The following is a 24,457-nucleotide window of genomic DNA, read 5'->3' as shown; positions in this document are numbered from 1 at the left end:
TAAAAAGGGGAATGGCTATCAACAATAAGAGGTGTTGGAGAGGTTGTGGAAAAAAGGGAATCTTTATTCACTGCTGGTGGGAATGTAGACTGGTACCACCATGAGGGAAAGCAGTCTAGTGATTGAGAACAGAGCTATCACATGACCCAGCAATCCCCCTTCTGGGTATATACCTGAAAACCTCGAAAGCATGTATTCATGCTGGCCAAGACATAGAAATAACCAAAGTGTCCTGTGATAAAGGACTGGATAGAGAAGTGGTATTATACATATAACACAATAGAATTCTACTCAGTCTTAGGAAAAGATGAAATATTGCCATTTGCAACAACATGGATGGACCTTGAGAATATTATGCTAAGTGAAATAAGTCAGTCAGAAAAAGCTAAGAACCATTTGATTTCACTCATATGTGGATATAAAACTGAAACTTGTGGACACAGACAGCAATGTGTTTGCCAGAGGGAAGGGGGTGGAAGAGGGGAGAAGGGGTTCTAATACAAGGTGACAGGAGAAAATGTGACTTTGGGTGGTGTGCACATGGTGCAATATCCAGATCTTTAACCAAGAAACCCACACCTGAAACCTGTATGTTCATGTTGACTATTGTCACCCCAAGAAATTTAATTAAAAATAAAAAAGGGAATGGCCCTGGCTGGTGTGGCTCAGAGGTAGAGCATCCGCCCGCACAGTGAAGGATCTTGGGTTTGACTGACAGATTCCTGGTAAAGAGCACATACCTGATTGCAGGTTCCTTCCCTGCCCCGAGTCCGGCAGCCAATAGATGTGTCCCTCACATTGATATTTCTACTCCCCCCTCCCTCTTTCTCTCTGTCTCTCCCTTTCCCTCTCCCTCCCTCTCTCTAAAAAAATCAATGAAAAAAAAAATATCCTCGGGTGAGGGTTAACACAAAAAAGGGAATGTATTCTTTTTTGAAGAAAAGAACTCTTCTCTCTAGAACCCAGGAATCACAATGGTTAGTGCCCAGTCATTTCCAACCAGCGTTTCCCTTATCAGCTCTCTGCTGTTCAAAACAACAGGTTTCGCTGAAGCCTATGACTCAGCTTTGGCTGGCTTTTCAAAGTATCCAGTGTGTGCACAATTTACATCTAAATTTACAGTCTCACTAGGGAAAGGAAGCAATAATGTCACACTCCACTTACTTAAAAATATGTTGGCAGTGCTCCATTAAATCATAAAGACAAGCTAATTTAAAGACTCTGGCCTGCTCAAATACCAACAAAGTCCCAGTCAATTTCAGGCTCTGCCTTAGCCAAAACATACATCAAATGGGCAATAATTTTATATTAGGTAATTGTTATAAATTAGTCTATTTACTGCCTTTACAGTTGACTGGTTTTTTCCTTTCAATGATACCACACTCATTGGCAGAGAAAGAAGGCATGCTTATTGAACAGAGCTAAATAGTTTTGTAGTCTGTAAAGGAAAGATGAGAAGGTAGGTTGAGAATGTCAATGTTAGACTATGAGGCACATTTTGTAAGGAAAAAAATCATTCAGGAACTAATAATAAAAGAGGTTTATTCTTCATTAATAGTACTGTTGCCTTGGTAACTCACATAAGTATTTACAGCAGCCATGGTGCACAGTTCTGACGCTAAGAACAGCTCCAATGTGTCCTTGCTACGGCTAAGCCTGGAATCTCCCATTATGTATCTCAGCTGCATTTTTGGTCCAGTGATCTCAACACCCAACCAACTCTACCCAAAACATGTCCGATCCAGCTCCCAAATAGGCAATTTAAACAAATTTTTTGGTAAGTCAAAATAACAAACCATAGATCGTTTTTTTTTTTGTAAAAAAAAAAAAAAAAAAAAAAAAAAAGATGATTTATAGGGTAATGTAGCTTTGCTTTTATTTTCCTGCTTATCCAGCAGAGGGCAAATTATTTTTAAACAAGCAATGCTGTGAATGTTAATGTGCATTCAAATCATTTCCTTAAAATCCTTATTTTCCTAATTTGTAATGATCACCACACAGCCTAAAGCATGTTTAGACACTGCAAGCATATGAATTAGTACAATGCGTGTGTTGGGGAGAGAGGGAAGGGACAATAAATATTAGGGAGAGCTTGCCATTGACCTAGCACACTTCCAATTCTAGGAATTTGCCTCGAGGAAATAACTGTACAATAGGAAAGAATGTTTGCAGAAGAAAATGCCTGCAATTGTATTCCTAATAGGGGAAAATATGAAAATATCAAATGTCACTAATTTTTAAAATGACTGTCAACAGTACTCGATGGTCATCATTGCAGGGAAAGGACCAGGATGAGGCTAGGCAGGAGCCCAGGTGTGCTCCTTGTCAGGTTCATATCCTGGGGCCTCCCAGTCTGGGCCCTGCATAAGTGCATACATCATCTCACCTACAGTTTTGATCATGTAAATCAATCTTAGTGTAACTGTACAACACAACACTATGCAGTCATTAAAAATAATAATGTAAACCTCAAGTTACTGACATGGGAAGATGCTCAGAATGTTTGGTCTAAGTTAAGCAAACAGGGTACAAAAATTGAATGTGCAGAAAAGTTTGCAAAATGTATAATAATAAAACCAATCACTCTAATTTAAAAACCCCAAATAATTAATTGTTGCAATTTATCTTGTAAAATATCAAAGATTTGAAAGAGTTATAAAACAGTGAGCATTTCTTAAGACATAGGGATAGAAAATAAAAGAACCCACTATTGTCTAAGCACATTGGCTTTTCTGACAGGTATGCGCACTCTTATAAGTTTGTAATCTGGAGGAAACTATTCTCCTAAATTAACTTCATTTTCAAGTTCAATCATTGTGTAGCTACAAAACATTTGGCAGATCGGCCCCTTTCCAAATCTCTACTTTGTTATTCTAACACTTAAGGTATCTAAAGAATTTATCAACGTGTTCAAACCAAATCTTTTGATGCAGGAAATTAGGACTTCCTGGTTGATGAGTCTTGGGTCTGCACAAAGAAAGAATAGTTGACTGTTCCAAGACCACTCTGAAACACACTCCTTATTCTAGAATGCCTGCGGCTCTAAGCATTGTCCTTCCAGTGGGTGTGAAAGCCATTCTCTCTCTCTTTTTTTCTTTTAATATATTTTATTGATTTTTCACAGAGAGGAAGAGAGAGAGAGATAGAGAGTTAGAAACATCGATGAGAGAGAAACATCGATCAGCTGCCTCCTGCACACACTCCACTGGGGCTGTGCCCGCAACCAAGGTACATGCCCTTGACCGGAATCAAACTTGGGACCTTTCAGTCCGTAGGCCGACGCTCTATCCACTGACTGAGCCAAACCGGTTTCGGCAGAAGCCATTCTCTGATTTAACACATACACATACACATATGCCCTGTGTTTCCAAGGAGGTAATGCCTTCTTGAGGACTAGACCAGGGGTGCCTTCCACAAAAAGGCCTTTCGTACAACAGAAGCTCAGTAACTACTTCTTATAATAGTAATAAATGATTAAATGATCAGAAAGCAGTGGTGTAGCAGAGAACCTGTGGGCTTTATATCTTCAGAGAGACTTGAAATATAATCCAATTCTACCCTTTCCTAGCTGCTTGGCCATAGAAGTTACCTCACTTTTCCGGGTCTTGGCTTCTTTATCTCGAATGTTACCTACCTGAGGGTTCTTCTAATAACTGAGTGGAGCAATGCTTGCCAATAGCTGGCAAAGTGCCTGGCACACAGAAGGCCCTCAATCAATATTACTTTTCTCTGCTCTTCTTTACAATTGCCTCTTTTACTAATATGAAAAGTGAAAACAAGGCAGGAAAATAAACTTGATCCCCACTGATGATAAAATTATATTTGAACCAGATTTTGTTCATTCGACCATCATATCTATCACACATCAATCCATCTGTACTGAGATCTCCCCATGAAGGCTCGTTGCTGAAACAGTGGTTCCCCACGTCCCTGTGATTTCCCAGGAGCTCAGGACCCTGACGACCAGGGTGCCCTACAGCCATGCGGCATGGGACTACCTGGCGCCTGCATTTGCCCACTTGTCTTTTGCTGTTCAGTGAACTCCCTTCCAGGCAATACTTGATTCCAAGATTTTTTTTTTCTTAAAGTACCCTTTCCCCTTCATCTAGTGGTAACAGTAAACACATACTTGTTGCAAAAAGTTTAAAAGACATGGGTGTTTAGGAGGTAAAAGCTTTCAGTAAGTCCTCTCACTAAAAATGACCATTGGCAGCGATTCCATGAGTACTATCCCAGACTTCATTTTTAATAAGGTAAATCTTTTAAAGTGTACATATGATCTCTTTACCCTCAATTCCTGCCTAGTTGTCCTCAGGAAATCTCTTTTCCTGTTTTTATTTTGGTCCCATTTGTGAATTCCAAAGTTATTCTTATAATCAAAGGAGTGTGATATACACTCATAAAGGAAAAAAATCCTATGTTTGGTAGTGAATGTAGACTCAGGCCCGACATCAGCTAAAAGTATACTAAATATTTATTGTACCTTAAACAATAAATTAAAAAAAATTTTGGGAGTAGGGGAGTAAAAGGGGGTAAATAGGAGACATCTGTAATACTATCAACAATAAAAATATATTTTAAGGATAAAGAAAAGAATAAAGCATCTTCTAATGCAAAATAAATCAGGCAAAAATGTATCCTAAATAATCTGCATAGAAACCATTATCTATTTATTTATTTTTCTCTAATTAAACTCACATTCCCTCAGGCACCAGCATTCATGATAAACTACTGTTTTTCACTTACTAGTAATTCTATTGTTTTCCTGCTTCATTTTACTAAAAGCAGAGTGGAAGAATTTTTCTAACATTTTGCATTACGTAAGTGCTGCTCAAAAAACCTTTCATGAAGGTTTTTATCTTTAATTTTTCATATGTCACAGACTAATACTTTTATAAAATAAAGAGCATCACTAGAAACATGAAATGAAAACCAGATACTAGATTTAACAGACTTAAAATTGCTGTTAGATTGTTATAAGAATTTTCAGTCTTACTCACAATTTCTGTGCTTATTTTGTGGTGAACCATTAGCAAAGACCTTGTGGACGGCAGTGGTCTGTGTCCTAAGCATGGAGTAATACTTTTCTGGATCTTTGGAGTGCTGATACTTTCAATTGCTTTAGTTAAAACAGATGAATATGGAGTAGAGGTAGTATGCACACGAGTGATAGCCACTCATTTCTTACATTAGGTCTATGAGCAAATGTCTTCCAGGTTTCTAAGAACTAATTTATGAATGATTTTTTGAGTGTGGGATCCCCATTTAAAAGTTTGAGACTGTCTGTGTTTGGATATATTTAGACAAACTACTGAATCCACCTCCCCCCCTCCCCACCAATTTCTAACCAGAAGTTTAAAATTATATAAATACAGGTAAAACTAGGGAGAATTAATTGTTGAAAATACTCAGTGAAGTCCCAGACAAATATTTAATTCCCAACTGGCCCTTTCAGACTCCAAAGTTATTTCTTGCCTGATTACTAGCATTTTGAATGTTAATGATAGAAGGGGAAAGCATCTGCTAAACCCCAATACAGCAGAAACACCAAAAAAGATTATATTTCTCTTTTAATGTGACTTTTAGTTTAAAATAAATATATAAGGTTCAGAAAAATATTCTGTCTCCTATAGAGCTCATAGGATGTCTACTGGCAATGACTAAGTCAATATATTGATGGATTTTCACATCATGTATGAATTCTCATTTAAGTAGCTTTCTGAAGATGTCTTGGAGCTCTAGTCTGTCAATGGCTCACTTTCCTTAACTACAAAACAAGAATGAGAACGAAGGGACTAAGGGAGATACTAGATTAATTGTCAGAGGTATGATAAATTCAGGGTGTGTGTGTGTGTGTGTGTGTGTGTGTGTGAGCGACTGTGTGTGGTAAACAAAAATCTATAGTCTAAATTTCTTCTTATTTCATTTGCTACTTCATGACGTAAAAATCTGACCTTGATTTTTTTGAACTGTTAGTCTAGGCCCTGGAGCATTACTTGATTCAAATTGTCAGCCATAGCATATCCCTATGTCCACTGATTCAGTAACTCATTAAAGAATTGATACATGCATTTAAACATTTGTTTTCATTCTTCATTTAGCAAACATATATTAATAAAGTACTATGGGCATAGTGCTAGACACTAAGAGGACCAGAGGAAAACAACATATTTCCGGGACCTTGAAATAAAACCCAATACTCAACAGGTGGGCCCCCAAAGATAAGTCATACTTCGTCTATTGCATATTCATCTCTTTTAACTAAAGCAATTGAAAGTATCAGCACTCCAAGTACCTTACTATTTAAACTATTCACTTTGCCAAGTGTTTCTGAAAGGAGAAGGATTTCTATTGCCAATGCACACGAGTGATAAATTATTAATTCATTGAATAGCCTGTTTTTTTTTTTTTTACATTACCAAAACATCTTATATTTAATATAGTAAAAAGTTGGCTTGCAATGTGTTATAAAGTGTATAATGTTATGTTTTAAAGCTTGCAGTGTTAAACTACAATCTAAATACAACTAGGAAGTGAAAAAATAGACTACAGGTGAGAAAGCATATCCTGTTCTTGCCTTATGCACACCGACAAATTTGCAAACACATTTCTTGCAATTAGAGTGACTTGGGTCAGAGCTCTCATATATTTGACCAAGACTGTTTTTTCTCATGTGTTACTAATACAGCATTCTGAGCATTTCTTAGGTGAATGATAAATACGCACAAGTGCATGTGTGTGCACACACATGTGTTTTGTGGAGATGGATGCATGGATATAAATAATAAGATAATTTAAATGAAATCAAGCCATTACTTTTAGACAAGTATTAATTTTCAGACACTGAAACGGCCTGTATGCAAACAATTAAGTAATCTCAAAGTCTAGGTAGAAAACAACAACAAATGTTCCAATTATTGGCATAGTTTTACAAAGAAGGAAACATAGGGAAAAAAGAAACAGGCAAGAAAAAGGAAAAGGAAGCATATTTTGCAGTACTGAGTGGCATCAATAACATTGGGAAACAATTCTCTAAAAGGGTATTTCTAGGGAGAAAAATCTTCAGAGAAAAGTTGCTGGTTACTTTCAGGAACTCCTGGCATGGACTGAGCTGTAAATTCTTGCTATGCTTTTTTGTAGAGCATCATCATCCATCTGAGACTCAATAGTCTAACTTTTTTCATAGGTGCAGGCCAGCAGGAAGTGAAAAAATAGACTACAGGTGAGAAAGCATATCTTGTTCTTGCCTTATGCACACCGACAAATTTGCAAACTCATTTCTTACAATTAGAGTGACTTGGGTCAGAGCTCTCATATATTTGACCAAGACTGTTTTTTCTCATGTGTTACTAATACAGCATTCTGAGCAATTCTTAGGTGAATGATGAATACGCCAAGTGCATGCTTATCTGCAGCCACTGCAGCCTGGGCAAGCTCAGAGTGCACTGTGCATGATGGAGCTCTTCTGTTTTGCTCATGCCAGTGAACACAGAAAAAAGAAGGAAAACCAGGATTGGTGATTGACCACAGGTTTCCTTAGAAGGTTTCCTTTAAGAAGCCAAAAGAAAAACACTCAGGTAGATGAAAGTTTGGCAAAAGCACATTTGCTGTCCAGGAAGGAAAAAAAAAGGCGGGTATCATCTTAACCTGAGAAATTAATGGAACCATAATCATTGTTTCAGCAACATGTTTTGGTCACATATTTGGTGTTTAGTAGAGTAAATGGGGGCAATCCTGGTGGTTAGTGATGCCTGGTGGTCCTTCAAGAGATGTTTAGATTCCAAGTCCAGTTTCTCATTAGCCCATGACCAACGCTCTAACATGCTATGAAATTAGAATGCTCCATGAAACAGAGGGATTTTAGGCCCTAAAAACAAACATTCCTAACTAAAAAAGTGGTCACAAGGATGTCCAACTAAGGTCAATAACTTAGAGGAGATGGGCTTTGAGTCAAAGTATATGTTTAGTAGCGAATTACGTATTCAGTGCTGATAATAAAAATTTCACACATTCTTGGGAAGAAATGATAACAGAGGCTGGTATATCTGTGAAGTTTCTGAATTCTGCAAATATGGTGCAACAGCTCAGGCTGAGACAAGGTCAATGTGATGAGGCAGAAGTGAAGTCCCAGGAGGGATGGAGTTCATCGGTCCTGGAGGTCACCATTTTCCCTATTGCCTCGCCAGGCATCTTCCAATGCAATGACCGACACTCTGGAGACAAGATTCCTGGCTCTAATCTCAGCACATGGTGCTCCATTCAACACCTCACCTACATCGCCTAGCCCCTCTAGCTTGTAGTTTCCTTCTCTGAAGGAAGAAGGAGAGGAAAAAGGGAAGGAAGGAAAGGAAGAACAGAGAGAGGAAGGGAGGAAAGAAGGAAAAGTAAAAGGGGCTGCATATTGGAATGTGTGATTTTTAAAATTATTTCATCTCTAATAACTCTGACTACAGTAACTGGCTCAGACAGTAAGAAAGGAGGTTCCCAACTTAAAGCCCGTATGAAATCTAGAAGCAGAATTCTTTATACATGTCATTTTTTAGAACTCTGCCTTTTAGAGAATGTAGAAGACATGCAGGTCCTTTTGGCTTGAGATAGCCAAAGCATCTACCTCTAGTTATAGTAATAACAAATATTCAAATTAAAACAATTAGCAGGAAACCAGAAGTTGATGGGAGACCAACTTGGCTGAAGGCGAGCAGGACAGTGAGGGAAATGTGTAGAATGGGCTGTTTTGCTGAATCAAAATGTGTGCTTCTGATGTGGTTTTTTTTTTTTTTTTTTTTTTTTTTTTTTTTTTTTTTTTTTTTTTTGTATGTTTGGTGGAGGCGGGAGGGTGCCTATATAGACCCATATTTTAAAGCACCAACATTACAAATGGTCACGTTATAAATGAGTATAAATTACCCATAGATGTTTTCTAAAATCAAAGGCAGAATACAAAAAGAATGAGTAAAACAAGTAAAACAAGTGTACATTGATGTATTATTGATTTCTGAGGCAAGGTTCCTAATTATCCCAGAACTAAGGTCCATGTGAAGAAATGACAACCTGTCAGACTGAGAAGAGCAGCCTCATGGCGACCTCGGGTCTTTTTAAACGCAGGAGTCAGACTTTCTCCCAGAGCATGGGAAAGCAGGGTGCTATTTCGTCTTCAGTGTTCTGTGTATCCTTTCTCGGACATGCTTCCTCTGCTTGGTTTGCACGTTTATATGGTAGAGGTGCTTCCCCGGCACAGCTCAAGATGCTTCTTATAATGCTGCTGCTGATGCCGTATCACAAGCTTTTCAACTGGAGATCAAACTGTCCCCTCAGGCTTTAATGCTGAGACAGCGGGGGAGTCACTCAAAGGGGCTGTGGGAGCCGAAAGGACCTTGGCAGTGAGGTGTCCAGCCTTGTTACTGAGCAGGTTAGGGGACTAGCTCCAGCCGTAAAAAGCAGAGCCAGCTCTAAATTCCAAGTACGAACTGCCAGTGCTCGTCAGAAGAAGAGACTGCTTATTCTGCCCCTCTTTAAACTTGTTATCTAGCCAGCCTAGTATAAACTGAACAAAACATTTTGTAAAGGGTTCAAATAAATGACGAAGACTAGGAGCATCTAGGATAATGCCAGTGACCCATCGAAAGTGCAGCCATAATAAATGTCTAAAAAGGTTCGTCCTTTATAAGGTCAGGGAACTCAGTTGTGTGGTGTGATTTAACTATGCCATGCTTTCGTATGTTATACTTCTCCGTTGTTTATTTCTTATCCATGTTAATCAAAATAGTAAACACATGTTCCAGACTTCCAGAAGCATCAATTCTATAAATTTCCAAAAAGGGTTTGAGTTAGGAAGAGCCATACGATTTACAGCTGTTTCATGATTTCCAAATCAGTTATAAATAGCCTGAGATTAGTTCCTTATACCATGAAAAACAACAGGATAGCTTTGCTAAAAAAAAATAAAATAAAATAAATCATATTTGTTGCTGAAACTGGTTTGGCTCAGTGGATAGAGCATCAGCCTGCGGACTGAAAGGTCCCAGGTTCGATTCCACACAAGGGCATGTACCTTGGTTGCGGGCACATCCCCAATAGGGGGTGTGCAGGAGGCAGCTGATCGATGATTCTCTCTCATCAATGTTTCTAACTCTCTACCCCTCTCTCTTCCTCTCTGTAAAAAAAAAAAAAAAAAAAAAAAAAAAATCAATAAAATATATATATAAAAAAATCATATTTGTCCACTTAAGGATAGATGATGTCTGACCTAGGGCTTGGTATTACACAGGCCCAGTTTCTAGAAAATCCTTTGCTGCGACATTGAAGGCTGTGTATACTCTAAACATCTATTATAAAATTATGCATTGTTTGTTCTTTCTTAAAAGGGGTGCAAGCTTTGTCAGTGGTTCTGGGCTGAAAAGTAATTCGAATAAGCCCTTTGGTTTATGTTGCACACAAGAAGGCTTTACAGGACCTAATCTTTGCTAAACCTGTTATGTCCTTTGGTTCAGCAGAGCTTCCTAATTGTAGCTATTAGTTCCCCCGTTTTGTGGTCTGTTCTGTCAATGGACTATTGAGTGTTCAGTAAATTAAGCCCAACCAGCAGCCAACACATCAAGACAGACGTTAAATCATAGCTTGGCTACCCTTATTCATTATTAGGATCAGTGAAATAGCCTTTAAGCACAGGGGCAGGATTTAACATGATGCACATTTGTGTCATTCTCAGATTTCCATACTGTACAATCAGGTATGTGAGGTTTTTTTTTCTTTGTTTTTTTTCTAGGCAACAGGTGTGTTCTTGGAACAAAGTTCAACCCCCCCACTTCTGGCTTATGTGAAAGGCAGCAGCTGCAAGCTTACTGTCAATGACACATGGTTCTATAAAAGAGAGAAAAAATAAGTTTCTTGTTCAATGTATTAAAGTAATGGGCAGATGGATGATAGCTGCCTGTACTTTTCTTTGTCTTGTAGAATCAGAGTCCAAACTTTTAGTTAACAAGTATTTTTCTCTTTTTCTTTCCTCCCTCCCTCCTCTATCTTCCACCCTTCCTGCTTTCCTTTTTAAAAAGCATTATGAATTAATTATTGAGAATATTTATTCATTTGAGTCATACTGTTTTCAGACTAATGAGTGGAAAGAAGAAAAAAGTTTATATATAATAATAAATCAAGCTATGCTTTATTTATAACTCAACTTTGTTCTAAAAAGATTTTAAAGGAACTGTTTACTATGCAATTTGAAGAGACTTAGTATTCAAATGCTACATTTAAAAAATAAAAAAATTAGCTTGGCCAGTATAGCTCAGTGGTTGAACATCAACCTATGAACAGGAGGTTACGGTTTGATTCCCGGTCAGGGCACATGCCCAGATTACGGGCTTGCACACAATGTGGAGCATGTAGGAGACAGCCAATCAATCATCATTAATGTTTCTATTTTTTCTCCCTTTCACTTCTTCTCTGAAATAAATAAAAAATATATTAAAAATGAATGAATAAATAAATAAATAAATAAATGTACCCTTTTTTATAGGCTTCATTATTATCTAGTAAAAAGCATCTAAGACATGTAATACTTTAAATAATAAAAAATAAAATAAAAGCTTTGTACAAAATTTTGTGAAATATTACCAATAAGAGCCATGATATACTATATACCTCAAAAACACAATGTCAGCGTTAATTCACAGTAACAATGAAACAATAATTATTATGATTGTGTTCAAGCAAGTAAATCTTTGTCAATGACTCAACAATTATTTTTAGTATTGGGGTAATAGTCCATTTTATATGTTAACTTTCAGGTACCATCACATCTTAGAATATAAGAAGCTCAGCCACTCTCTTACTGTATATGAGCTTGAGAACAGACCAGAGTAATTATATAGCTCTGTAATATACAATATTTGAAGCAAACATATTTCACTACATTTTCTAGAACTCATGTATGTTAGAACTTCCCCCCTTTAGCCAGTGGGTATTTCAACAGGAATGTTTAATAAAAATAAATGTCATGAGAAGAATCTTCATTTTTCTCAGATGTGTTGAACAAATTTGTTGCAAATGTGATAAGCTAAGTATCTATTCAATTACAGTCCTGGAACCTCTGGTAGAGCCTGAGCCAACTGATTCCCCCGGAGATGGTGTTGCACAGAATGTCTAATTGGGGAAGGAGCAAAGCGAGAATCCCTTCTTATGTGTGATTTTTAACCCAAACCACAACTTTAAGCAATAATCAGATTTTACGTGAGTTTAATCTGAGAATGGTTTTGCCAGGACTGTCTCATTGCTGGGAAAGCTATAAGCAGATGGAGTTGGAATTCAATCCTCTGAGACAAACATAAGCAAATGAAAAAGAAGAATCTGGTGATAAACTTGTAGGTTTTTAATTGGTTTGGCTATTGCATTATTAGGGGTGTCGAACTCAATCAGAGAAGGGGCCAAAATCTAAAATCCAGTCTAAATCGCGGGCCGAATGGTTTACTGAACAGTCATAAACTGTCATTGATGGAAACGCAGCGGAGTGAAGTGATGACAGCGCGATGCGGGCCACATTGCAAGGCCTGGCGGGACGGATTTGGCCCGCGGGCCTTGTGTTTGACACATGTGCATTAGATGTTCACTTAATGCATGCAAATACTGACTAGCCTTAGAGAGGATGCTAAACATTTAAATATGTATAAAAAGTGTCTAAAACTGGAAAGTGATCCTGGGATACCATTAAAGGGCTCTACTAACCCAGAGATCATCAAATTCTATGACTTTGCTTTCCTCAAGCTATATATATTTATATTTGTAATTGTAGTAAAATACACATAGCACAAAATTTACCATCTTAACCATTCTAAGTGTACATTTTAGTAGTGTTAAGTATTTTCACACTGTTGTGCAACAGATTTCCATAATGTTTTCTGAAGTTAGTTTGCATCACAAAACTAAAACTCTATACTAGGGGTGTCGAACTCAATCAGAGAAGGGGCCAAAATCTAAAATCCAGCCTAAATTGCGGGCCGAATGGTTTACTGAACAGTCATAAACTGTCATTGTGATGGAAACGCAGCGGAGTGCAGTGATGACAGCGCGGTGCGGGCCACATTGCAAGGCCTGGCGGGACGGATTTGGCCCGCGGGCCTTGTGTTTGACACATGTGCTCTATACCCATTTAAAAAGTTCCAATTTCTCCCTCTCCGCACCCCTGGCAACCATTTTTCTATCCTCTGTCTCCATGAGTCTGACTACACTGGATACGTTAAAATAGAATCGCACAGCATTTGTCTTCTGTGACGGGCTAATTCCACCTAGCATAACATCCTCACGGTTTATCTTTATTGTAGCATGTGCCAGAATTCCCTTCCTTTTAGTGGCTGAATAATATTCCCTTGTATACCACATTTTGCTTATCCATTCATGGCCCACAGACACTTGGGTTGCCTAGTCTTTTGGCTGTTGGGAATAATGCTGCTGTTAGCATAGGTGTGCAAACATCTCTGTGAGATCTTGCTTTTAATTCTTTGGGGAATATATTCAGAAGGGGAATTGCTGGATTGTACGATAATTCTACCTTTAATTATTTTTGAGGAACCGCTATGCTCTGTTCCATACCGGCCACACATTTGACACTTCCACCAGCAGTGCACCAATGTCCCACCATCTCCTTTCCTGACCTTGTTATCTTTCCACGCAGGACAGGAGAGGAAAGTACTCACATGAGTCTCCACGTCACCAGCAAGGATCCTGCTCTTCTTTAAAAACTCGGCCACCATGCTGCTCATCAGCTTATCAAAGGCTTCCACCGAGGGGGCCACACCTTTGGAGGAAGAACACGTAGTGATTCCCTGGTAGTTTAATGGACAGCAGGTACTGCTTTGCCATGGGGAAGATGGAAGTTTAATACCACTCATGCCATTTTCATTCTCTTCATTAAGCTATTCGTTCTTTCAGTCAGTATTTATTAAACACGTCTCAAGAGCTCAAGAAAATATTGTAATACTTTCCCATTTTTCATCCTCCTCAGTGAGCACTATCACCTATAAAATTTCACTTAACTCTTTCCCAAACCCACGAGGTAAGTGGCACCACCACAGCTTTCCTTATCAGGAAATGGAAATGCAAACAGAGCATGTGGCTTGACCAAAGCCATAGGCCACGTAAGGGGCAGATTCAAAACCAGAACCAAGCCTCATTCACCCACAGCCAGTGCACTTCCTTCTAGACTGACCAGACCAGGTGCTGTAACAGCTTTGCCAAGTTGCCAATGTTATCCAGGGCAACTAGAAGCTAATACGGACCGTGGGCTTGTGGGAAAAGAAAGCTGATGTCACGCGTTCTGTCCCTTCACCTCCAGGGGCAGGAAAAACTGCTGAGCTCCTCAGAGTAAGTCTGATGTGTCGAATCCCTGTAAAAGCTGCAGTGACAACAGCTCAGCGTGGTGTGCTCTGAACTCTCCCTGCCTCTTAACTCACAGGAAAAACTTGTCCGAGTCCTAGACTTCATATTTCATATTTCTAATATTGAGAAAGATAATATGGAGAACCTCAGCACTATAGGCTGCTAAAATCCAAAACAAAATCTAGGATTGCCTTTCTCATATTGGACAGAAATGTCCAAGCTCATAGACCTGTAAAATAAAGTTTTCCTTCCTTTTCCCTTTTTCCCAGTTGCCCATTTCCACAGGCCCAAAGGATGACTGGACAGCTGTCTTCAGCTTTCTGTACCTGGTTTAACTTCTAACTTCCAGAACATAAAAGGGGTGCAAGCCCAGAGATTCATGGATCCATTTGGAAACAGGCAAACCTGTTTGTTGGGTGTGGGAGAAGCCATAGAGGTAGGTCTCTGTTGAGTATTTAAAGTAGTAGGAAGTTTTAGAAACGTGATGGAGGAGGTACAATGATAAAAGGGAATATTTTCTGATGGCCTCTGGTCACTCAGCTCTGCTCACATCTCCCCAGGCGGCCTCCAACGACCTGTATTCTCCCCAGCCTGCATCCTTTGAGCACCCTGCAATCGAAGTGTTTGTGGCCCCGTATAGTAATGCATTGAGACCAGAGATCCTAGAGGAGTAGGACTGTGTACATAATTCATCTTAGATTTTCTTGCACCTATCACGGTGCTTGCCACTTGGCAGGCATGCAACAATATTTCTTCCACTGCTGAGCCAAACTTACCTAATTGTCAGGGGTAAAAAAATAAACCAAAACCATAGCAAACACATCATAACACCAGTCTCATAAGAAGGCAGTTCTTTGGTCTGTGCATAGATGGATTTTTAATGGACCGGATTCCTTCCAAAAGTTTTTTTTAAATAAAAAAATATTTTTTAAGCTTTAGTTATAGCAACATTGTAATGATGATGTTTATATTTAAGGTGAGAGGTTGTCCTAAGGATTTTTTTTCAAAATAGAATTTAGATAACTACCAAAGCTTACTAATTAAGAAGAAATGGAAATGATGTTGTGTAGGATAAGGAAAATGTCTTAAGTATGGATATCATTCAGATATTTTACTAACTATCCTACTTACTAGTGATCACTTCGTTTTAAGTAGGATAATAAATTGCTGACTAAATTGTTTTAAAAGACCTGAATTTAATAACTGAGAAAATATTTGCTTAAATACTTAAGTAATTTAAATTATATACCTTTTAATTTTGCTTAGCCTATTAATTTTCCCAGGATTTTTTTTTATCCTCACCCAAAAATAAGAGATAGATATTGGTTCCCTCCGTACATGCTCTGACCATGGACTGAACCCAAAATCTAGGTATGTACCCTGACCTGTAATTGAGTCCACAACCTTTTGGTGAACAGGACTACACTTCAACTAACTGAGCCATCCAGCCAGGCCTCAGAACATTTTTTTTTTTTTTTAAATAAAGAAAATAAAAAGTGCAGTCTAGTAGTTCTTTGAATAAGCGAAGTTCAAATTATGGAGGGTTGCTTTTTTTTTCTTTTCTTTTTTCTGTTTACTCAACAACACTATTCAATCTCTGAGTAGTTGGATTTAACTTTATTTTATGTATTCACCGGCTTTGTATTTGTGGCTGGCAATTTTAGAGAAATGTCTTTTGTTCACCCGATGCCAAAGTAACAGGGACACTGAAGAGAACATAAAAATATATTCTTACAAATAAGGTTAACTGAATCTCACAGAGCAACTGGTTAGTCAACAAGAAGAGGCTTAAAATGAAATCGTAGATGTGACTCTGTTGATGCACAAATGACTTACACGCCCCTGGCAGCCTTCCTTTAAATAGCACCCCTTCCGGTGCACTCAGAGCATTTTAATTTTCATTATGCTCACCGGGAAGAACCAGCCTGCGCATTTGTGCTCACACAGTAATTTTTGTCCTAGGGCATGTAATACAAGGCACAGCTCCAAATACGCCTGAAATTTTAGAAGCACCACTGTGGATCTTGCCTGGTAAAAGCCTTGTTTTAAAGCCCCCTTCCATAGGTCTTTTCTCAGCCCCCAAAGCCTAACAGGACTCAAAATGGGGCAGATCAGGAGGAACCTTATGTGAGACAAGGGTAGAGTTGCTAGGTTAAACACACTTAGCCCAGTTAAATTTGAATTTCAGATAAACAATGAATAAACTTTTAGCCTAAGTGTGTACCATGCAGTATCTGGAACACACAACTCCTCGACCCCAAAAAAGTCAGCTCCCTAAAACTCAAATTTAACGAGGTGTCCTGTATTTTTATTTGCTAAATCTGTAAGCTTAGGCAAGAAGAAATTGGAAAAATTACTGTAGATAACTTAGAGAGTTTACCATACCTGGTATCATGTTAAAGAAATAGTTAATTTTTTTTATATTTGCTCACATAGTTTTTAAGATCTATTTTTTTTAAGTGTGGCATTAGCATGTAATTAAAAAATACTTTTATTGATTTCAGAGAGGAAGGGAGAGGGGGAGAGAAAGCAAGAGAAACATCAATGATGAGAGAGAATCATTGATTGGCTGCCCCCTCACACTCCACTCTGGGGATTGAGCCAGCAACCCAGGCACGTACCCTGACTGGGAATTGAGCTGTGACCTCTTAGTTCATAGGCCAATGCTCAACCACTGAGCCAGGCTGGCCGGGCCTTAGCATATATTTTTCAAAGTGTGTTTGGTTAGTAGCAGGCACAGGTAAAACAACGTGATGGGATCGTGTCAGTAGGCATTCACATTTGGATTCACATCAGGTTCACTTCTTTAAAACTGCAGTTCTTAAATTTAATGACTTGTTCTTTTTAAAATTAAAATCTACAGAATAATAATTCCTTCCAATTTACATTCCAACTGAGAACATTAGTTTCTTTTTGATAATCACTTAGATAATATATTTAGCCACTGAGCGTGGAAGAGCAGCATAAACAAAACAATAATGATACTTGGCACATGAATTATGCTCTTAACAGGCGGAGGAATTGTCAGTTTTTGTGGAGTGTGCGTTGAAACTTTTTTTCCCTTTCTATATATTTTCAAGGATCGCTTGCATCTGGTTAATGTCATGGTCACAAACAAAGGAAGGAGTAGGGAAGTTGAAGAAAGCAGACATATTTCTTGAGCACTAAGTGATGGGGACAAAATGAAGTGACCCACGTAGAGACGGGTAACGACAAGTTTGTGGTCCTACCTCCACTGACACCGTTAATTGCCCCACAGTCCCCAGGGGCCTGGTGTGACACCGCAGGAAGCAACTCCAGCCGGCCGACTGCCCGTTCCAGTCTCTCCACCAGTCCCTGCATCGCCTCCATTCTAGAAGATGGGAACAAACGGAGGCCATGTGAGCTCAGGCAGGATTAGCAAGCTGACACCATCACACTTAGCAGTGGCAAGAAGGAAAATAAAAATTGCTGGAAAAGGCTTTATTACCTAGAGAGTATACCAACCCTCTAGGTAATTAAAGGTGTCGGAAATATGGGAAAAGCAAAAGAACATACGACTTGGAACAAAAAAAAAAACAACCAAATTTTATTGAGCTTAGTATTCAATTCAGTGACTTTTACAAGCCTCACATGCAAAACACAAACATTCATTCTCTCTCTCTCTTTTTAAAAAAAAATATATGTATTGCTTTTTTTACAGAGAGGAAGGGAGTAGGATAGAGAGTTAGAAACATCAATGAGAGAGAAACATTGATCAGCTGCCTTCTACACACCTTCTACTGGGGATGTACCCACAACCAAGGTAGTACATGCCCTTGACCAGAATCAAACCTGCAACCTCTCAGTTTGCAGGCCAACGCTCTATCCACTGAGCCAAATCGGTTAGGGCAAACATTCACTCTCTTGACAGCATTATCAAGTGTCTCCTTGGGTGCTTCTTTAAGGTATGATACAATCTGTGTCTACTAGTTACTAAAAGCCCAGGAACATATATTCACAATTAATATTGTCAACTCATCGCTCATGGTAGGAGGATACTTTAACCAGTTCCAATAGTTCTTTCTGTTAAAGTATAATTCTACAGGGGACCAAACCTTGTTTACTTAGTTACCTTAAATCAACAGCACAACCCAGGAGAACTGTGAGTTTGTGAAGCTGTGCATCACTGAGGAGCCAGCAGAGGCCATTGCCTCCAGAGCGAATTGTCTTCTACCTGCTATTAGTGTGTTTCAGGGTTCTGTTGCTACATTATTTAAAATTGAAATTATTTTGAAAGATGGATATTTTAATTTAAAATATTCAAGGTGGTTATTTTCCTTTGATGTTGGTTGTTTTTAGACAAAACTCAGTTTTAGGTGAGATAGTTTTTGGAGACAGTGATCTTGAGTTACCCAACACTTTTGGTTGAAATAAACTTGCTTTGAGGTTGGCTAAGGGCATGGTTGGCAAACTGTAGCTCTCGAACCCCATGCAGCTCTTTGGCCCCTTGAGTGTGGCTCTTTCACAAAATACCACGGCCTGGGTGAGTCTATTTTGAAGAAGTGGCGTTAGAAGAAGTTTAAGTTTAAAAAATTTGGCTCTCAAAAGAAATTTCAATCATTGTACTGTTGACATTTGGCTCTGCTGACAAATGAGTTTGCTGACCGCTGGGCTAAAAAATTGGGGGTAAAAATGAGGCAGGGTATCTATCCATCCTTCCTGCTTCCAAACAGACGTTAGATAGACACACTGAGTATACACAAGGTGAGTCTTTAGAATTATTGACCCTGGAATGTAAAGGTATTAAGGTAGCCTCTGAGGAATGATTTATGAGATCTAGCTAATAGTTGCCATAAGTCTGACCATACGAACCTGTGGTCTTGGCAAAATCAGGCTGCTGCCTCAGAGAGAGTAATAAGGCCTCATCTCAGTGCCTGCACTTCTCCCTGTTAGGAACATTCCAAGCATCATTCTGAGCCACAGAGGATGACATGCTCCTGCATCTCAGACAACACTGCCCAGAGCGTGGGTAAATTTTATTGCTCTAAGATGTGTAACTATTTTCTCTTTCTGCCAGGAAGGCACTTCTCTTTTGTATTTTGTAGTCTCTTAATGAGACGACATGTAATGACTTAAATGTAATGACTTGCCATTGCCTTATTTTAAAAACCAGGTTATACTTATCAAAGCACATGGATAGCTCCGGGATTCTGTGTCCAAATGTCAGACGGTCATCAGACACAGTCAGGGAAGGCTCACTGTCTATTTTGGAAAGTCATCTCCTCTGAAATTGCCAGCAGCTACTCTTTCAAAATATGGGGCAGTGTTCTCTGCACGGCCAAAATCAGCATCTAATCCCAAAGGCACTCAAAATTAGAAGTTTCTCATCTATTCTCTTCCTCTTAACGTCAGCTTTTGCTTCCATCGCAAATGAAAAAAAAAAAAAAAAAAAGGAAGAGAAAATTAAATCCATTACGTAAGCTTGTGAGGGAACCGAGTATCCTGTAGGTAGGTGGGTGAAGGCCATTGGAAAAATGATAAAAGCCCCTCTAATCTTTTAATAGTTGCCCATCTGTTCACAGTTATCTATGTTCACCGTTACTCAACTTGCCAAATGTTACCGCCATAGACCAAGCCCACGCTGAAAAAGAAGGTGTTTGCTTTCCTAGTGAGCTCTCTGTCCCCCAACAAAAAACACCAAGTACCTCCAGTCGCCCCAGACTGTTTGGGGAAAGCCTGTTACATTTCACACGTAGGATTGCTGTCCCTGACTGTGGCTTAATCAGCTTCCCAGACAAGACCCAAACCACACATTATCTCATAGAGCTTCATATGTTGAAAGACAATAGGAGTTAGCCCATAACTGCTGGGCTGGGCAGACTGGTGTGGAATGCAGTCTAAAAGTGAATCAGATGTCACTTCATGTGACATCGCCATGAACTGAAGACTTGCCACAGTCCCTTAAGAGGTCAAAATGCAACGTCATGCAAGGAAGCTAGAAAGATGCCTCTGGGTTTAAAATTTTAGAACAGTTTCTAGGAGAAATGGAAGAACAAATAAAAGAAATATAACTTATTTCTCTTATAAAAACACACATTAGTATTCCCCCAAAATATGACAGGGTCCAAGTTGGCTGTGCTCTCTCTCTCTCTCTCTCTCTCTCTCTCTCTCTCTCTCTCTCTCTCTCTCCCCCTCTCTCCCTCCCCCCCCCCTCTCCCTCTCTCTCTCTCTCTCTCTCTCTCACACACACACACACACACACACACACACACACACACACACACACACACACAGACACACACACACACACTTCTCTCCACATGTGCCCTCAGCTGCTAGCCTGGCTCTCAAGAATGAAGAAAGAACGGAGCTGTAGATTCTCCAAATTCTTCCCAGGCAATTCCATTCGCCTTGGTTTTTCACAATGGATTTAGCCAAGTATTGACGAGGAGGTGGGAGCCAGGAATTAAGAATTAGACTGAGGAAATGGATAGGGCAGTCAAAGCAAATGCTGACAGTTAGATCAAGCTATGGAATGAGTCAGGGTCGGTGGACAGAGGATGTGAATCAGGAAGCCAGTGAAGAAACGAAAAGGGCAAGATGGTGGATGTAAGATGTTCTGGGAATTGGATGAGAAACCAAGAGAAGCCGGATGCATAGTTGGAGAATCAAGAGATTGGGTTAGATGCTGCTGCTCAAGTACTAGCTAACCTTGAAATTATAGAAGATGAACACCAATGTTTGACTAGAGTGTGAGGGTGAGCGAAAAGAAAAAGGTGGAGGAACACAGAACTTTACAACTTTCTTTTTTTGTTTTAGGAAATGATACTTGAGGCTAATCTTAATTCTTTGTTTTGCATTATTTTTTGAGTATTCTCTTTTGAGTTTCTCTATAATGAGAAATATAACTTATCCTTGCTTGTCCTTTTTTTCTTACTGTATTTGAGTTTCTCTTTCATGCTTCATTTTTTATAAGTTTAATTTTTATCAAAGCCAAACATGCACAGATGTAGAGTCAATAGTTCTGCAAGGCTTATAACAAAACAGAACAGTCCCCTGACTGCCTCCTTCCATTCTTTGATTTGAGAGTCAACCATTTTTAATTATTTTAGCTGTTTACTTTAGTACTGTAGTTTCCTCTTATCCTATCTAATAAGAGGGAATATGCAAATTGACCATCACACCGTAACAAGATAGCTACGCCCACAGTGGAGGCAGGGGTTCCCGTAGCAAGCCTTAATGAGCAATCAGCAGAAACCTGAAGCTAAGGTGGGACTTGACAGGGGACCTCAGGCCATGCCTCCCACCCAGCAGGGCTTGATGGGGAACCTCAGGCCGCACCCACCGCCCCAGTGTTGGGATGGAGGACCTGAGGCTGCACACCCCACCATGGCATCAGGCCAGGGGACCTGAGGCCATGTCCCCTGCCATGCATGGCTTGACATGGGACCTCAGGCGGTGGGCTCCCCTCCTCCCCCCGCCCCTGAGGGGCTTGATGGGGGACCTCAAGGTAAGCCCCTGTCCTGGCCTGAGCCGGGGAAACCTCAGGCTGTGAGCCCCACCCAGTGGGCCTTGGTGGGGTCCTCGGTTGTGCCCCCCATCTGGTGGGGCCACACCTTTCACCCCAGGGTGGGGGACCTGAGGCTGTGCACCCCACCCTGGCGCCTGACCAGGCAACCTCAGGCCACACCCTCTGCCCCAGCGCCAGGCTGGGGGATCTGCGGGTGCTCTGGAGGACCTGAGTTTGCACCCCTCGCCCAGTGGGGCTTAATGGGGGACCTGAGGCTGCACCCCCCGCCCAGCGCTGGGCCAGAAGACCTGAGGTTGTGGGCCCCACCCCTCGGCAGGGCTTGATGTGGGTGGGCCCTGTTGGGTCTGGATCTCGCCCAATGTGGGTGGGGCTGGTTGGGTCTGGGTCTTGTGATTTTGAGGTGTGGGCTGGTGGGTGGGGACTTGACTCTGGATCCCTGTGGCACATCCCAGACTCTGATAGGAGAAAGATTTTCATATACATTTTACTAATTTTCTTTCATCTCTGACACTTCTATTATAGAGAAAGGGCAAATAGCAATATTAAAATATTTCCTCTAATTAATTCCTTTTTAATGTGCATGAATTTTATGCACTGGGTCACTAGTTTCTAAATAATATACTTATAGTTCTATGTCTTGTTTGCTTTCTTCACTTTCAGACATCATCCACTGAGTTCCCACCAAAAACAAAAGGGAGTACTGTTCTCTTGCCCCATACCCACAAGCACATACATGCACATTTCATTTTATCCCTTTCTCCCAATACTGTTATATCTCAATTTTTGTGTGACAAATAATCAGTGTTAATACAGTTAGGACTATTCACAGCTAAGTCATGATTTTTACTTTTTGCATAGCTTGTTTTATTAAAGCAATGCTTTTCAGCTTCTCAGTTGTCTACACACTTAAAAAATTAATCATCTCCCAAATCTCTCCTCAGTTGTGTAAATCCACCTCTGGAATTTTTAGTTCTTTCTTCTCAGAGTTATCTCTTCTGGAGAATTAATCCAACTGCACGGTTGTTCCGTAGGCTTGCTGCACATCTGTAACCTGGGACCTGCCTTCTGTCACTGAAGGTGAACAGAGAAATCATCCTAGGGATTTCTCTCCCCTACTCCTTATGTTCTACTACCTGTTTTTGGGACTCTATATCCTTCTCTTTCTTGGTGTACTTCCTTAATTGGAAAGAGTATTGTCTTCTGAAAAAAGGTACATGAAAGGTCAATGTTTTTGAGATTTTGCATGCCTGAAAATGTCTTTTTTTTTTTTTTTTTTCCTTCTTCTCTCATACCTGATTGGTGAGTAGTCTGAGTATAAAATTGCAGGCTGGAAATTTTCCTCAGGATTTTAAAAGCATTGCTCCAATGTCTTCTAGCTCCCTAGGTTACTGTGGAGAAATCCAAGGTTGATTCATCATTCTTGAGATATTACCTGTGTTTTCTCTCTGGAGGAAGTTTTTGGGATTCTTCTCATTGTCCCCAGTGTTTAGAACTTTTAGGATGAAATACTTTGTTGTTGATCAAAAATTCTTCTTATAAATGATTTTGAAGAGGTGTAGAAAAGGTAGGAAAATGGGCATTGCATATTATATGTCTCTGGGTGAGTTTATAAACAAAATCTTGAGTGTTTTGTTTTTCAAATAAAGAAGTTAGTATTCTAAATATTTAAGCAATTCAAATATCTCTCATACCAATTTCAAATATTTACAAATATTTCATACACACCAATAAGAATATAGCCTATAAGTATTCTCAAAGGCATCTCTGAGAATAATAATGTGTCTTGGAATGATAAGCTATGCTAGAAACATTGTAGGAGAAAAGATAGCTATCATAACAAAAAAATTTTTTTTTCTTCATTGGTCATTTTATAGAACCCATCCTCAAAGTACAGGAATTTGGTTCCTAACACTGTCCAATGGTCAATATTATACCAACAGCACCATGACTGAGCTGAAAGCACTGAGGGAGAGAGCGTGCACACATTTCTATCCTTTTCATAGCAGTTTCTAAGAAGGCAGAGTTTCTCACACTTTCAAACATTTTATAAGATCTCAAATGTTTTACCCGTTTTTAAGTAGGGTGGTATAGAGGCTTTGGAATCACTAGCTGGGAGATTCTTGGAAAAGAGCGTAATTTTACTTTGTTTTAGTTACTATTTATACATAGAGTTGATGGAAGTATGCATATGAAGACATACAAAGAATGGCACATGGTCAGTGATAACTTGTTAGCTACTGCTATGAAGACATCCCATCTCGTTTTGCTTTCCATGGGAGTAGTTAGATCTATATACTGCTACATCCAGTCTTCGGGGATTTGCAATGTTCAGCAATCATCTAAAAGATCTGGCAAATGAGTAGCTGAAAAATTTAGGTTATTATTATTATTATAATATTATTATTTATTATCATTATTATTTTCAAATTTCATTTCTCTAAAGGAGGTTTTCTCAAATCTATGTGTAATGGTTACTATGAAATGAAAAATTGGCTATGTAATTAGTACTTTTTTAGTCATATATTTTTCCCTAAACATTTTTATGATGATTTTTTTGCTTTTAAATTGTCCCCTGCTAAGGACACAAGCATAATC

At 39.4% G+C, this 24,457-nt stretch overlaps 1 protein-coding gene across 1 annotated transcript in view; it reads right to left on the bottom strand.

Moving 5' to 3' along the window:
* The window catches only part of CAP2 (cyclase associated actin cytoskeleton regulatory protein 2), a 138,448-nt gene that overhangs the window by 98,813 nt on the left and 15,178 nt on the right, over nt 1–24,457 (bottom strand). Inside the window, exons 2-3 of the mRNA XM_036446144.2 lie at nt 17,601–17,722; nt 13,689–13,789 (exon numbers count right to left, since the gene is read on the bottom strand). Of these exons, the coding sequence (XP_036302037.1) occupies nt 13,689–13,789; nt 17,601–17,721 (222 nt within the window). The 5' untranslated portion in view covers nt 17,722. The remainder of the gene's footprint in view (nt 1–13,688; nt 13,790–17,600; nt 17,723–24,457) is intronic.

This window comes from Pipistrellus kuhlii, unplaced genomic scaffold, assembly GCF_014108245.1.
Source record: "Pipistrellus kuhlii isolate mPipKuh1 unplaced genomic scaffold, mPipKuh1.p scaffold_m20_p_2, whole genome shotgun sequence".
Taxonomy (NCBI): domain Eukaryota; kingdom Metazoa; phylum Chordata; class Mammalia; order Chiroptera; family Vespertilionidae; genus Pipistrellus; species Pipistrellus kuhlii.
This window is presented reverse-complemented; position numbering and strand designations above follow the sequence as displayed.